The 16,038-nt window shown below is 46.0% G+C and overlaps 2 protein-coding genes and 1 pseudogene across 3 annotated transcripts in view; 2 read left to right on the forward strand and 1 right to left on the reverse strand.

Moving 5' to 3' along the window:
- Positions 1-12,507, forward strand: part of LOC311167677 (popy Class I histocompatibility antigen, A-1 alpha chain-like) — a gene marked incomplete at both ends in the record, with an annotated part of 424,513 nt that extends 412,006 nt beyond the window's left edge. The window contains 3 exons of the mRNA XM_084228734.1: positions 11,899-12,018; positions 12,301-12,333; positions 12,464-12,507. Coding sequence (XP_084084860.1) covers positions 11,899-12,018; positions 12,301-12,333; positions 12,464-12,507 — 197 coding nt within the window. The remainder of the gene's footprint in view (positions 1-11,898; positions 12,019-12,300; positions 12,334-12,463) is intronic.
- LOC311167681 (lathosterol oxidase-like) overlaps positions 1-16,038 on the reverse strand; it is an 89,695-nt pseudogene that overhangs the window by 35,562 nt on the left and 38,095 nt on the right. The gene's annotated exons all lie outside the window — the stretch shown is intronic.
- LOC311167682 (HLA class I histocompatibility antigen, A alpha chain-like) lies at positions 10,544-11,859 on the forward strand (the record flags this gene model as incomplete). Its single annotated transcript, XM_084228737.1, has 3 exons — positions 10,544-10,928; positions 11,503-11,778; positions 11,825-11,859. Exons 1-3 carry the CDS (start codon positions 10,673-10,675, stop codon positions 11,857-11,859), a joined length of 567 nt encoding a protein of 188 aa, XP_084084863.1. The 5' UTR covers positions 10,544-10,672.

A 16,038-nucleotide genomic window follows, 5' to 3' on the forward strand; every position in this document is an offset into this window, starting at 1 on the left:
TAACATAAATAAGGCCTGGCAGCCTGCTAGACTGGTTGCTCTCCCCAGCCATTCTCAAAGATCTGCATCCTTCCCATTTTCCTGTGTCAAAAATCTGTATGCTAACTAACCAATGTTATCAATGAATCATGCAGGGCCATTTGCCTTCAAATTGGTTATTCAGTAATTGATCAAACAGCATTTGCAGTTTTACTTATAAATATGTATTTTGACAATTGCCATATATGGTAGAAACCAGCCATAAACAAATGAGAAGAATCTAGCAGGAGTCACCTAATGAGATTCCTGACTTTTTAGGAATCTGCCCCATGCCTGGACCTTTGTCAGACTGTTACAGGGCAGGGAGTGGGGCAGCCCAAACCCCGCAAACCTGCCTATTTTAAATGGGTTCTGCCATCCGCCGCATCAACACAAAACATATGAGACTTTAATGAGAAGGAACTTTAATAAAACTAGGAAACAATACAGGTAAGGCAAAGAATCTAGTTTCTAAATCAAGCACCCAAAGTTAACCGTCCCCTCATGGGTAAAAGTCCATCCATATGGGATCGGCCCAGAGCAAGGCCCCAAAGTCTGCCACAAGTCTAAACATCTTCCAGTGGGGACCCACAGAAAAGGGTCAGAAACAACCAGACAAGCCCGGAAGGAAAAGAGCAGAATCAAAATCAAGATAAAAGCTGCCATTGTCACCTCCCCACGGGTCTCACCCACATCTGTGTCACCCAGTCCACGACCAAAAGACAAGCGCAGTTTCTTCACGTGTCTCTCGGCTCCATGTGCCTCCTCTGGGTCTCCTTCTGGCTCCATCCTGCTTCCTTCCTTCCTCAGTCTCCTCTATAGCTTCTTCTCTCCCTGCTCAGCTCCACCCTCCCTTGGGTGGGGCAGGGAACCTGGAACCTCCCCCTTTCCTGGGGACCACCCTGTTACAAGAGGACATGAGTAGCATGGCTGCAGGAGGCCTTGATGCCCCAGCCAGATAAGACACTGGCAAGCAGCGAAGCCAAAGGGCCTCACACCGTGGGGCCGAAGCCAAAGGGCCTCACACCGTGGGGCCGAAGATTCCTTGTGCCTCACACCGTGAGGTTGAAGATCTAACATTCCTTCACTTTTTGTTCTTGGTTATAAATAAGAAAAAATTTCCCAAAAAGGTACATTAGGCACTATATTATATGCATCAGTATATTGCAAATAAACGGCATGGAAAATTAGAAACTAATTATTAAACAATTTGGCCTACTTGACAATGGAGGACAACTTATTGAATATGCCTGACAAGCATTACAATACAATAATCATAGCAGGTTCTTCTATTTTGTTTTCTCTTGAAGTTTCTTGGGAAAGTTTTTAATATGAAGCTATTTGAGTTAAGGAATTTCTAGGTAGAAAAAGTTCTGATAGCTGAACTGCAGCTGGTCTCCGGCTGAAGGTCATGTGAATAGAATAGTCCTTTGATGCTTAGGCTTTAGCTGATAGGGATGCACTGGCGGTTATTCACTGTTTTTAATAATTGTCTAAATGAAAAAATAAGTAGCTTTAATGTTAGGTTTGGTTTATTATCTGTTAACCTTGAGAGCTGCTGTCTAGCTGAGACCTGTAGGGGCCAGTAGTCTATGGGAAACATAATACACTAATTGTTTATGCTTTACACTTGATAATGTATTTTCTTATTATTATTACTAATAATGAATAAATAAAGACCTGCTGAGTCTCTCGGCAGAAGATACTAACACCTCACCAAGTGTCGGTGTCTATTCATTCCCTTCCCCTCAGCCCTTAAGTTTCAGATCTTTCGTTTTCGCCTAGGCCGTCTCATCCTTTCAGGAACCCCTGACAAGACGTTTTGCCGGAGGCTGGTCCCCGGCACATGGCTCCCAGCATGGATCTAGATTAGTATACCTTTTTGTAGCCTCAGCAAATTTAGCCTGAAATGATGTGGAATTGTGGGGCTTTTGAGTAACTTTTCTCAGCCCTTTTATCTTTGACTGACTTATTAGTTTTTAAGTCTTAGGTATTTTAGAACAATCTCATTAGTTTACATTTATGTTGAACAGGTGTAACAATCCTATGATAATACGTCCTATTGATACCGGAATTGTCAGGCCTAGTCTCCCAGCCAGGAACGGATCCCAGGCTGCAGGGGCAGCGCTGAGTCCCAGCCGCTAGACCCCCCCGGGTTGGTGTCTCACGAAGCCGCAGCAGGAACTTCACAGATGCTCAGGCAAGCAAGCTAGAAGAGGCAGGTTTGTTTAGAGAAAGAAGAAGTTTATTGAGGAGAAAAAGAACAGAAATAAAGTGGGACTCCCAGGCCAGGAAACCAGGCTGGGAGGGGCAAGGAAGCCAAAGTGGAGTCATGTCTCAGGGAATATAGACCTTCTTTCCCTCATTATTCTAAAGCTCCACCAGTCTCTTTGTGATTGGTCAGTTTTCGGCTGTCTCACTTAATTTGCTACTGAGTGGGGGATCTTCACATTCCTTATCTAACAGGTTTGTCTTTCCCCATTTGTTGCATCTTTATCTTTATGGCCCAGTCCTCTGGATGGGCATCCCTGCATTGAAGTTAAACAGCTGCCCTTCTAAGTTGTCCATAAATTAAAGCACTCTCCATTTCTCAAATCTCTGCCTCCCTTTACCACCTGAAGGAAACCAGGACCAGCGTTAACAATGTTGTCCTTGGTCCTGAGATGTTTGTTTTTCCTAGTGGAATTGGTTACATTCCCTTGGTTGTCCTTATCTCTGAAGCCTCCCTAAATTCTTCCGAGGTCCCCTCCTGCACTGTCCCTGAAACTGCCTAATAACCCTAGCTTGCCCTGTGTCTCACTATAAGGTATCAATATACCCAAATTGACTCAGTTGTTTGTTTTTCCAAACGAAAAACAATTTTATCAGGTGTCTTAAGAGTCCTCTCAAGAAAAAAATTTACTGGGCTTCCCTTGTTGTGCAGGGGGTTGGGACGTAGCCTAGGAGGCTGTCAGCAGAGAGCTGCCCACATGGTGCAACAGACCCCTTCTGACTCCTCGGCTGCTCCCCACAGCAGTGTATTTTAGTCAATGTGCCTGTTCTTTTCCCCACTCTGTCCCTGGTGAGTCCTCTCACCCTCCAACCTCTGGCCTGTGCCCCAGTTCTTGTATGCATGAATAATGAATAATTTAAAAAGAAAAAAGAAAAAAGAAAGAAACTCCACTATTTCGGAATGAAATTGTCATAGAACAAACTTACAGATCTTCACAAAACAATTACTCGGAGTAACAAGGATTTTTAAGTGTATATCTATTTCTTTGACAAGGCTTAGCAATGGTGATATAAGGGTTTTGTTCGGGTAAGCTGAGGGTAAAGAGCACCAGGATTTTTTAGATTACCTGAACAGTCTTTAATTTGTTACAAGAAACTAGAGAAAGCGGTTTTAGAATACCTTAATTTTTATATATAAAGGGACTAAAGCTTGGTGTTACATAGGTGCACTACTGATATTTAAGTTAACTAAAATATTTTATAGTAAGTCATTTGAGCACACATTTTTTTTTACTAAAATCCCTCTCTCAGACCTTCAATACTTTCTTACTTTTGAGTACCATTTCATTACAAAGATACCATCTTTAAATTATTTTAAGGACTTCTAGAATAGCCATTTTCAATACATTCCTTTCTTTTTAAACACACACATATATATTTTGGAGTTTTGTTCCTATAACCCCTAAATATATATAATGTTTTCATTATTATATATTGAAATATTTTATATATGAAATATATATTTCAATGTTTTCAATATTTCTAGATCGATAGATAGAGTTGAAAAATCAAAGTTATCGGAAAAAATATAATAAAAACCATTAACTATGAAGATGAATCAGGCATGGACTCTGTTCCAAGACAACAACTTTGTTCATATGCAGAATATAGAAGAACCAAAAAAAGGCCAGGAAAAAAACCCCAAACCAAAACAAGCCCTAGACTTATGATTGCGATTGCGGGAAGGAGGCTACTAGAGGGGGAGGAAGGGGGAGAGAGAGTGTTGGGGCTACAGTGGATCTGGGGAAGGACTCTGGGTGCTGGGGTGGAGGGGGTGGTGTGGTCACACTGATGAAGAGATGGGAGCCTGTTCCCTACTTGAATTGTAAATCACAGTGACTGCTGCAATTTGAAAAACAGCCCTCAGCAAAGGGACAGGGAGTGTGGAAGACAAAATTACCTACTTTGGTAACACAGATCCGAAGAGATGTGAAATTATTCACCTAAATCACACACAGTACTGTACATCAGTGTTGCTTCAATTGAAAAACTTAAAATTGCCCTCGGGAAAGGAACGGGGAGCTGAAGGGAAAAGCATCTGCTTTGCTGTCTCCAGGGTGTGGTCATCAAGGGGCTGCAGAGAGAGGCTGTGGGGAGAGAAGATGGCACCTCAGACACGGGGCAGCTCCAGGGCCTCCTCTCCTCTCCTTCACTCCCCCCACCCCAGCCTGGTGCCGGGGCTGCTCATAGGGCAGCTCACCCCCTCCCCCAGGGATGCTCAGCCCCAGCTCACCCTCTCAGCCTGAGTCACACACACCCAGCCTCTCCCCTGGCTGCCAGACTAGGACAGCGCCGCAGCGCCCCCGTGTGGCCACGAGGCTGAGGACAGAGCACAGGTACCCTCTGGTCTCCCAGGTCTTCCTGGGGCTCCCAGAGGAACAGAACTGTGCACACAAGGGGGAACCTCCATCCAGAATCAGGTTCTGTGTCTGAACTGTTTCCCCAAACACACGCTGACTTAACGGTCCCTCTCCACTAATAACCACAGACTTTGTTTCAAGGAGGAGCAGGTCCCCAGGCCATTACACCTGGATGCAAGAACCAGGATGGCCCCACAAACACACCAGGTCTCAGTCTCCTGGGATGAGACCTTGACCCAAGGTCACTTGTTTCCCTGCTGACTCCAGGGTTGAAGCTCCTTCCCCAGGGAATCAACTCTAAACTCTTCACCCCTAGGATGGGCTGGAGGAGGGAAGAGGTCATAGGCTAGCAATAGGGGTGGCTCCTGGAGGGGTGAGGGAGGGAGGAAATAGGGGCTGAAATACACTGCTGAGTGGAGCAGCGGGTAAGACATGAGAGGTCTGCTGCTCCATGTGGGTCACCTCCCTGGCTGGGAGATGGAACTTGTGCTGCAGTGGCTGCAGATAGCTTCATAGTGCTGCGTCTTAACCCTTGTGCCACCAGAGAGGCCCCTAAAAATCAACTTTATTTTGAAGGACAGTTTTGGTGAATATAGAATTCTTACTTGGCCTCCTTTTCCTAGAGGGCCTTGAGTATTTCACTGCAGGCTCTTCTGTCCTCAGCTGTTCTGAAGAGAAATCAGCCATTGATCAAATTGTTGCTCCTGGTGCATTAGTCATTTACATGTTTGTAACAATTACTGTAAAAGTATGCAGCTTAAAACAACAAAGATTTGGTATTTCACACATTTTCTGTGGGTGAGGAGTCCAGAGAACTTCAGTTTGGTGATTTCAGCTCGGGGGTCTCATGAGGCTGCAATCATGATGTCAGGCCAAAGAAAAGGCTTGATGGACATGGAAGGATCTACATAAAGGCTCATGCATGTGGCTGCTGGAAAACAGCCTCACTTCCTCACCATGTGAGTGTCGCCTTATCTGAGTGCCCACGCAGTGCAGCACGGCAAATATCTTACCCCAGAGAGTGAGCAGGAGAGATCAAGCAGGAGATCACAGCTCCTTTTGAGCCTTACTGTGAAGTGGCACAGGCACCCCAGCCTCCTCCATGAGCAGGGAGCCAGCAAGTCCAGGGACTCACAAGAGGGAAACTGGCCTTGACCTCTTGAGCATAAAAAAAAAATGGTGGATATTTGAAAAACTTCTACTGTCCATCATCTGGCCACTAAATATTTATATCCTTTTGTCAAAGAGAGAGAAGTATTCTGATACCTTGTAGAGAGTGGTCAGGCTTTATTCAAACAAGCAACATGGAGAAATCACACTTTATTCCAAATACATTAAAGATCTAAGATTTAACACATCTGGAATCTTTTTTATTTTTCTGGGGATTCCTTTTCTTCCCCACTGAAGTTGGACATTTGCCAGAACCAGGCAAAATCTGCCCCTGCAGTGTGCACAGCTGGGCCCCTGCTCTGTTGCTTCAGTCTCCACTTGCTGCATTTCCATCCTGGGTCTTGAATTTGACTTGTCTCCATATGATTCAATGGTCAACCAAGGTTTTGGACTGGATGTTGGCTTTTACTCACTTGTTCCTGGCGTACCCAAATACCCAAATGCAGCCACCAGATCTGATGTTTGATTCCTCAATTCAGTAAGATTTTTGCTTCTGGTTCTCTGAGCGTGTGTGGATTGGGAAAGTCATCAGTCTTAGGTGCAGATTCACAGATTGCACCAGGATGAGTCTGTCACTCAAGGGTAGAATGCCCTCTAAGTTCTTCCTGGTTTTCCAGCAGTTTCTCTTGAGTGTCCCACACCTCAGCACAGTTTAGTGGTCATTCAGGGATTTGACAGAGTTTGTTTTCAGATTTGGGATGTCACCTCTCCATCTGTTGTTGAAATACATGTTGCTTAAACTATCTGGATATGCCATATTTTAAGGATATACCTAAAATCCACGTATAAAAATCCATGACTTCCACACAAAGGTATTTTTATTATACATTATATTTTATTATACAATTTTATTATACAACAAAATATTGGGGGGCAGATACTGAAACTTAGGTATGTACTGTCAATATGGTAGCTACAAGCCACATATGGCTTTTAATTTAATTTAATTTTTTTAAACAAACACTTTTTTTTAAAGATTTATTTATTTATTATTTATACAAGCACTGGGTACAGTCAGAAGCGCGGGAGGGTGAGAGATTTCACCAGAGCCAGAGCGGGGAGCAGAGCAGGCAGAAGGACCGAAGTACACTGCTGAGGGGAGCAGTGGGCGGCAGGAGAGGTCTGCGCACCATGTGGGACCCTCCTCCGGTGGCTGGGGAGCAGCCTGGGATTGAACGGTCGCTGCAGAGGCCACAGGCAGCTTTGCAACCCAGTGCTCAACCGCTACGCCACCGGGGAGGCCCGGCTTTTTAATTTTAAATGATATATAGTAAAATATGCAATATCTCAGCTTATGAGCCACATTTCAAGTGTTCAATAGTTAGAGGCACCATATTGGTCAGTGCATATATAGAACATTTTTTCGTCCAGAACATTCTGTTGGCCAGCACAGCTCTTCATGCTTTGGGAGCATCAAGACAGATGCATTAAACACATAAAATCAAGGGGCCAATATTATCTCTCTTAAAGATGAGGCGAGGTCCCTGGATGGAAATAATATTAAGCAGGTGAAAAACAAAATCAAAAAAAGATTATCAGTGGGTCTGGTACCTCCAGACACAAACAGTCCCAGTTCCAAATGGAAGCACCTGTCTCTCTAATTCCCTTCTCAGACTGAGGACTCTCTCTCATCATCTCTGAGGAATGAGTTTTCTTCCAGGGTGTCCAGGGGCAAAGCTCTAAGAAAAACTTTGGAAATAGGACATCCAAACCAAGGAGATGGATTCTGGGTGCTCAATAAGAGACAAAGGCAGAGAACACTTGGGAAACTCTCCCTGGTTCACTGAGAAAAGCATTTCCAAAGTAGGTCTGTGGAATCCTTGAGATCACCCAGAACCTTTCACGGGATACAGGAGGACAAAACCATTTTTATAACATTACTTTGACACCATTTGCCTTTCACTATTTTGACATTTGCTAAAGTAAAACTTAGTAAGAATGGAAATTATAGTACCAACTGCAGTGTAGTTATTCTTCACCACCAATTTCTCGCAGGAAAAAAAAAAAATCCAAACCAGTTTCACTTCAAAATGTCCTGGGTAAATCACGAAAGCATATTTTCTATTTATCATCCTGAAATCCACATTTTTTACAGGTCTGAAACGATGACAAGGACGTGCACATAAGGCACTTCTGCTACAGTCCAAAGGGCCGTGTCCCAGGGAGAAAAATGTATGACATGAATTTGCCTCTTGTTTTAGGCAATATCATTTTTAATTGAAGGAATGAGTTGATAAAACCATGGTTCCTTAGACTAGTTGAACTGGCAGACACTTTCCTGAAAATGAACGTGAGTCTGTCCTTTTTAAAAATCAACTGAGGGCACTTGTTGCCTTGATAAAATGTAAACTCCCAGAGAAAACCAGAATTATGGAAAATTGAGTCCTATCACGTTGACAAATTACAGTATGGGCTAATTTTTCTTTTGGGATCTGTGGTAAAAAATAAAACATGTGATTTTGGATAACTTGACCCCAGTATAATTAACACTATATATTTATATAAGACATAGTGAAACAATAGGTAACTTTTTAAAAAAAATCATACAATTGTACAATATCCATTAATATACAAGAGAGCGCTAGGGAGTTAATATAACAGAATAGGGAATATTCAATGACATTGTTTCAGATTTCACTTTGCAAATAACCTTTGAGAAAATATAACTTATATAGTTATGATTGAGTATGAAAGTTGTAACAAAGTTGAATATCCATAATCTGAAAAGGTTATTAAAAGACTATTCCTACATATTTCCATGAGATTGTATATTTTTTCATAGATTTCAAACAAAACATTCAATGTAGAAGAAACTATGGAAACTAAAATATCTTCTAATGAGACAAAAATGACAGTTGCAAAAATATAAAATGTAAAAGTTCCCCTTTTTTTCATTATCCTTATGTTTACAGAAAGTTATTTTCTTAAAAATGCTTTGTTTGGGCCTCCCTGGTGGTGCAAGGGGTTAAGATGCAACCTATGAAGCTGCCTGCAGCCACTGCAGCATGAGTTCAATCCCTGGCCAGGGAGCTACCCCACATAGTGCAGCAGACCTCTGCAGCCTAGCCCCCTGCTCCCCTCAGCAGTGTGTTTCAGTACATCTGCCTGATGTGCTCCCCACTCAGTCTGTGGTCAATCCTCTCACCCCAACCATCTCTGGCCTGCACCTCAGCTCTTCTATGCATAAGTAAGTAAATCTTTAAAAAAATGCTTTGTTAGCATACATTGGTTATTAATATTCTAAAGTAAGAAAGTAATACCATCTTAAAAGCCTTTATTCTAGTAAATATTTAAAGCTGTAACCCACATAAAAAAATATGCATGGGATCCGTAATAATTTGTGAGACTGTAGAGACATCCTGAAAGAAAAATGTTTGAGAATCGCTGACCCATTTCCTGGGCCTGGACTCAGGGAGAAGGTGTGGGTGTTTCAAAGGTTCTGGTGCAGGAGAGGAGGGTCTCGGGGTGTGGCTCTCAAGGTCTCAGTCCCCAGGGCACTGTCTGGGGCGGGAAGGTTACTGTTGGGGATTCCTCATCTCCCCAGTTTCACTTCTTCTTCTTTTTTTTTTTTGAATACTTTAAAATTTTTATTTTGAAATAATTGTAAACTCAAACAGATTCTCACAATAGTAACAACTTGCTGTATTGTACAATATTACAACCAGGAAATTGATATGGATGTAATCCGTTGACCGTATTCAGATGTCACCAAGCTCTATACTTCCTTATTTGTGTGCTATTGGGTATTTATGTTATTCCATGTAAATTTCATTACTTCTTGCATCTTGCCACCACCTACAAGATATGGAAATGTTACATCACCACAGGGCTCCCTCCTATTACTCCTACACACTCCATTCATCCAGTTTCGCTTCTTACAGCCTGCGTCGAGTCCTTCCTCCTGGATACTGGTGACTCACCCCAGGGCTCACTCCCCATTGCCTGGAGGTCTCCAGAGCAGCCAATCAGCAGCCCCGCGGCTCCCGTTCCAAAGCCCTCACCCGCCCGCCGGGACTCGGTCTCCCCAGCCCGGGTGGAGGCGCGTCCTGGGGGATGGGGGGCGCAGCCCTCCTGCTCCTGCTCGCGGTGGCCACGGCCCCGAGGGGGACCCGGGCAGGTGAGTGCGGGTCGGGAGGGGACAGGGCGCTCCCAGAGGCGGGAGCGAGGGCGTGGGCGGGCGTGGGAAAGGCGCGACCTCGCCGCCGCCCTAGTTGTCCCCCCACCTCGGCCCCGCCCCGTCCTGGCCCCTTTCCGTCCCCCGAGACCCCAGCCTCCTCTGGCCCCCCGAGTCCCGGCCATTTTCGTCCCGCAGCCGCTTTTCACTCTCACTCGTCTTTCACCCACTTTCTGTCTCGTGGGCGCCCCCCGGGACTCGAGCCCCCGAAGGGGAGAAGAATAGCCCGGGTCTCCCCTCCCGCCCCCAGGCCCCCACTCCCTGAGGGTTTTTCACACCGCGATGTCCCGGCCCGGCCTCGGGGAGCCCCGGTACATCGCCGTGGGCTACGTGGACGACACGCAGTTCGGGCGGTTCGACAGCGACTCCCCAGGCCAGAGCGCGGAGCCGCGGGCGCCCTGGGCAGAGAGCTTGGGGCAGGAGGAGCGGGACGAGGAGACTTGGCACCAAAGGGACAACATACTATGGTACGGAGCGCAGCTGGACACCCTGCGCGGCCTCTACAACCAGAGCGAGACCGGTGAGCTGGCGCGGGTCCGGGCCGGGTCAGCACCCCCATCCCCATGGACGGGGGTCGCCCAGGGTCTCCCCATCCAGGCTTCTCTGCAACCTGCCCGGGAACAGAACGCGGGGCTTTCACCCCATTTCATTCTGGACAGGCTCTCACACCCTCCAGAGGATGTCTGGCTGCGACATGGGGCCCGACGGGCGCCTCCTCCGCGCGTACAGACAGTTCGCCTACGATGGCGCCGATTACCTGGCCCTGAACGGGGACCTGCGCTCCTGGACCGCGGCGGACACGGCCGCTCAGATCACCCGGCGCGAGTGGGAGGCCCGGGGTGAGGCAGAGAAATTCAGGAACTATGCGGAGGGCAAGTGCTTGAGGTGGCTGCGCACATTCCTGGCGCACGGGAAGGAGACTCTGCAGCGCACGGGTAAGAGGGGCCTGGAGGCCTCCCGGTCCCCCCCTGCCTGGAGTCACTGCGGGAAATGAGTCCTCTCTCTAGTCCAGAGAGGGGGGCTCCCCTGGGTTTCATGTTCTGCACTAGAGAGACTCCCAGAGACTCAGGCTTCTCCTGAAGGACAGGGAAGGGATCCCGTCTCTCCTGAGAAAGACAGACAGTCCCTGACATCACCCGTCACCGGGTCCTTTCGACCAGGGGCCTGTTTGAGAACCACGAGTTTCTCTCTCAGTCTTGTTTCTGGTCTGAGAACATTTTCAGTTATGTGATTCCTGCTTTTCTGTGTCCTTCACCTTCCACCCAGGTCAGGAATAAAAAGTCTGTGTTCCACTCCCTCTGCTTCATCCCACCCTGGGTTTTCGTCCTCATTCTAGAACTTTCTAAGGAATAGGAGAATCTCACAGATTCCCCAGATTAGCCTGTTTTTTACATTTTATGCTTCTTCCTGCCACACCAGTTGTCTTGTCCATTGTGAGGATGGTCTCATGAGGATTCTTCAGTGTCCATGGAGGAAATATAAAGTGAGTTTTCTGATTTACCACCTCAGATCCCCCCAAAACACGCATGACCCACCACCCCACCTCTGAGCATGAGGTCACCCTGAAGTGCTGGGCCCTGGGCTTCTACCCTGCGGACATCACCCTAACCTGGCAGCGAGATGGGGAGGACCTGACCCAGGAGATGGAGCTGGTGGAGACCAGGCCTGGGGGAGATGGAACTTTCCAGAAGTGGGCGGCTATGGTGGTGCCTTCTGGAGAGGAGCAGAGATACACGTGCCACGCGCAGCATGAGGGGCTGTTGGAGCCCCAAGTCCTGAGATGGGGTGAGGAGGAGGATGTGGGCACTGAGGCTGTTCTCAGGGCCATCAGGAGCCCTTCTGGAGATCTTCAGGGGGTCAGGATAAGGTCTGGGGCTCAGGGTATGACCTTCCCTTCCCTTCCAGTGCCCCCTCCTCAGTCCTCCATCCCCACTGCGGGCATCATTGCTGGCCTGGTTCTCCTTGGAGCTGTGCTCACTGGAGCTGCGGTGGCTGCAGCTGTGATGTGGAGGAAGAAGCACTCAGGTAGGGAAGGGAGTGGGGGATCTTGTCCACCGAGGGCTTTCACGTCCCAGGGAGAACTTGCCCTGCCTGGTTAATGGGAAGTACCATCCACACACACGTGTGTTGCCCAGAGGGCATTTGGTCCAGTCCCCCCTCATGTCCTTTCTTCTTTTTTCCCAGTCATGACCTGGGTTTTTCTTTACTCACAGTTCTGAAAACTTCCCTGTTGTGCAGGATTAAAAGATTCCTTTAGGTCTTCTGACCTGACTGCTCCCTGGTCTCACATGATGTTTCTTCCCACAGGAGGACAAGGAGGAAGCTACACTCAGGCTGCAGGTAAGTGTGGATCAGGGGTTTGAACCCTGAGCCCCTGGGAACAGTATAAATGGACTCCATGGGGGAGTCACCCTCATCAGTCCCTCCTGTGGTCTCATCTCTGACCAGGTTCTGTTTTGTTCTCAACCAGGCAACGACAGTGCCCAGGGCTCTGATGTGTCTCTCAGCCCCTAAGGATCTTTTACAATGAACCAGATGAGGCTCCTGTTGTGCACACCCTGGGCAGCAGGGCGATGATGTCACTGTTGTTCTTAACTGTGATATTGAGCATTTGTTCATATTTTTACTTTTCTATGACTACAGTTGCTGTTTGTATGGAAGTTTTGTACATTTTTATAGAGGAAGTGCTATTTATTTATTACACTATTTTGTCCTTATTAATATTAGGTTATTTCTTTCTGATCATTGAGTTTTAGGCATTATGTGTAGATACAGTCCTTTATCAGATTCGTGACTTGCAAATGTTTCCCCCCCACACTGTGACCTGAACTCCTTTACTGATGGGAAAACAAACACTATTGCCCAGACAGGAGCATGGAGATTAAAAAAACATAGACACACACACACACGCATATATATGCGTGTGTGTGTGTGTGTATATGTGTGTGTGTGTATTTTTTTTTTTAGAAGAGAAAAGATAAATTGCTAACTGGTTTTGAGCAGATACTGGCTCACTGGGGTGTTGGGGGTGGAGGGGAATGACTTATGCATATCCTTGAGTGTTATTTAAATGTCCTTGTGTGAGTATGAAATATGCTTTCTAAAGTAAATTACACTTCATTCCTCAAGTTATAAAACTCTTCACACATCATGACCAAATCATGTGTTAAGACCAGACTGACATGTGGGTTACAAGTGATGAACCTGCACATCATAGTTACAAAGTCATGGTTTCCCTTTGGGTTCACTCTGGTGTTGTCAGTTCTCAGGGTGCTGAACAAATGTATTATGTGTAGATACAGTCCTTTATCAGATTTGTGATTTGCAAATGTTTCCCCCCACACTCTGACCTGAACTCCTTTACTGATGGGAAAACAAACACTATTGCCCAGACAATACCTGTGTCCATCATGAGAATATCATGCAGAATATTTTCACTGCCCCTAATGTCTTCTGTGCTCCAAGGAAGCAAAAGCAAAAAAAAAAAAAAAAAAAAAAATGGAATCACATCAGACTAAAAAGCTTCTATGTAGTGAAGGAAACTATCGTTAAAATGAAAAGACAATATCAAATCGGAGAAACTATTTGCACATCATCAATCCAACAAGAAGTTAATATCCAAAATCTACAAAGAATTCCAAAACAAGAAAAAAACTCAAAGCAGGGCAGAGGAGCTAAATAGGTACTTTTCTGAAGAAGACAGACATGTGGCCAATAGGATAAATGTTTGTCATCATGTGCTGTCAGGAAAATGCCAACTAAGACCACAAGGAGTTACCACCTCACACTGTGAGAATGACCCACTGAAGGGTGTGGAGGAAAAGGAACTCTGGCACATGGTGGGTGGGAATGATGTCTGATCCTGTTAGCAGGCTGAATGAGGGGTTCCCTGGACCCTCAAAACTACACAATCTACATGGGGTCTGCCATCAGCTGCATAAAGACAAAACATAATCTAAAGTGTAAGACCTTCAATAGAAAAGAACTTTAATACAATTAGTATAAAATAGAGAATCAGTGTGCAATAGAGAGAGAGAGAGAGAAGAGAAAGAATATAGTTAGAATAGTTCCCAAGTGAAGCATCCAAAGTTACCTGTCCCCTCATGGGTAAGTGCCCAGCCAAACAGGCTTGGCCCAAAGCAGGCCCACTGGGGCCCGAAGGCCTGCCACAAGGCTAAGGCACCTACTGGTAGAGACCCATGGGACAGGGCAGGAGGGGCCAGGCAAGTCTGGAAGGACAAGAGCAAAATAAAAATCCACATCAAGATAACAGCTGCCATTGTCAGCTTCCCCATGGGCCTCCCACCCACATCTTTGTCTCTTTCATGTGTCTCTTTCCATGTCCTCAATTCCCTGGCACAAGTCCACATCTGAGGAACAAGCCTGGCTTCTTCTTCACATTTCTCTCTCTCCATGAGCCTCCTCCAGTCTTCTTTCCACATCTCACTCCACATCTTCCTCCTCTTCCTTAGCTTCTCATCCCTGCTCAGCCCCACCTTTCCTTGGGTGGGGCGGTAACCTGGAACCTTTCTTTTCTATGGATAGCACATAGGTCCTGCCACTATAGGAAAAAAATAAAGAAGGTTCCTCAAAATGGTCAAGCATCCCATTCCTTGGTATTTATCCAAAGAAGGTAAAAACACTAATTCTGAGGAATATGCGCCTCCTCTGGTCACTGCAGCACTGTCCACCATAACCAAGCTATGGAGACAATGTAAGTGCCGAACGGCAGATGAGGGGATAAAGAACACAAGCTATATGCACAATGGAATACTATTTGGCTGTGAAAAAGATGAAATATTGAATTTGCAACAACATGGATAGATATATGGATGGGATTATGCTAAGTGAAATAAGTTGGAAGGAGAAAGTTAAATACTGGATGATTTCATTCATATTTGGAATGTAAGGAAACAGAGCAGGGACAGACTAAACTAAAACATAAACTAAATCAAAACATACTCTATATACATGACTGCAGAGTTGAAGCTATGGGCTGGGGTAAGAGTAGGAAACAAAGTAGGAAGAGGGCCAATGGACTATGGTGAAGACTATGCGTGCCCTTAGGGTGGGTGTGATGTGGTAACAAACATCTGAAGAGGCTTGACCCTTGTCTCTGAACACATACAGTGTGTAAACCAATGCTAATCTCAACTGAATAATACAATGAGGGGAAAAAGAAAAAAAGTAAATTATCTCCTCTCTCAGTCACTGACCTCAGGACTTTGCCTTCGCCTCCTCACTGTCATGCAGGCTGAGGGGCTGGTTTCCCACAAGGTCAGAGGCAGGAGGTGCAGGGATTTCTGGGGCTGCTCAAACCCCGCTGAGTAGAGACACTGCAGAGAGGGCGGCTCTGAGGGGACCAGAGACAGAGGGTCAGAGTAACCCCAGTGCTGAGTTGAGGATCTGGTTCCCAAGGAGAGGGGAGTGCATGTGTGCGTGTGTGTGTAACAGGAATGAAGGCTACACAACATAAGATGATGGGAAGTCAATTAACATCAAGCCCCGGAATAAATTAATTCAAATCACACACAGAGTAAAGAGTGTCAGAACACCTCAATAAATACAGTTCCATGGAGAAGCAGCTTCTGAGTAGGACTGAAAAAGCATTGGACCTGAAGAAGAGGAGGAGGTTTAGAAATATCTCATGGTTGGCTTGAGGTGTAAAGAGCTGGGCAATACCCCTCCCCCCACCCTGGCCCCTGCTGGATGTGGTGGCATCTTCACCCCTGACAGCTCCCTCCCCCAAACCTAAACATTCATCTCCTTTGGAGTCACCTGTATATGTACATATATGTATATGTGTAATCCCAGCTTCTTCTTAATTTCCCACCTGTCTGGGGCATTTAGGTGGTTCCCATAGCTTGGCTACTGTAAATAGTGCTGCAGTGGTGACGGGAGTGCAGGTCCCTTCACAGGAGAGTATTTATCCTCTGTGAGGAGATCCTCAGAGTGGAATTGCTGGGTCCAAAGGCAGAACCACATTTACTCTTTTAAGAAGCCTCAATACTGTTTCCATAAGGGCTGGCTCAGTCTATATCCAAA

Source organism: Talpa europaea (assembly GCF_964194135.1).
Source record: "Talpa europaea genome assembly, chromosome: 2".
Lineage (NCBI taxonomy): Eukaryota > Metazoa > Chordata > Mammalia > Eulipotyphla > Talpidae > Talpa > Talpa europaea.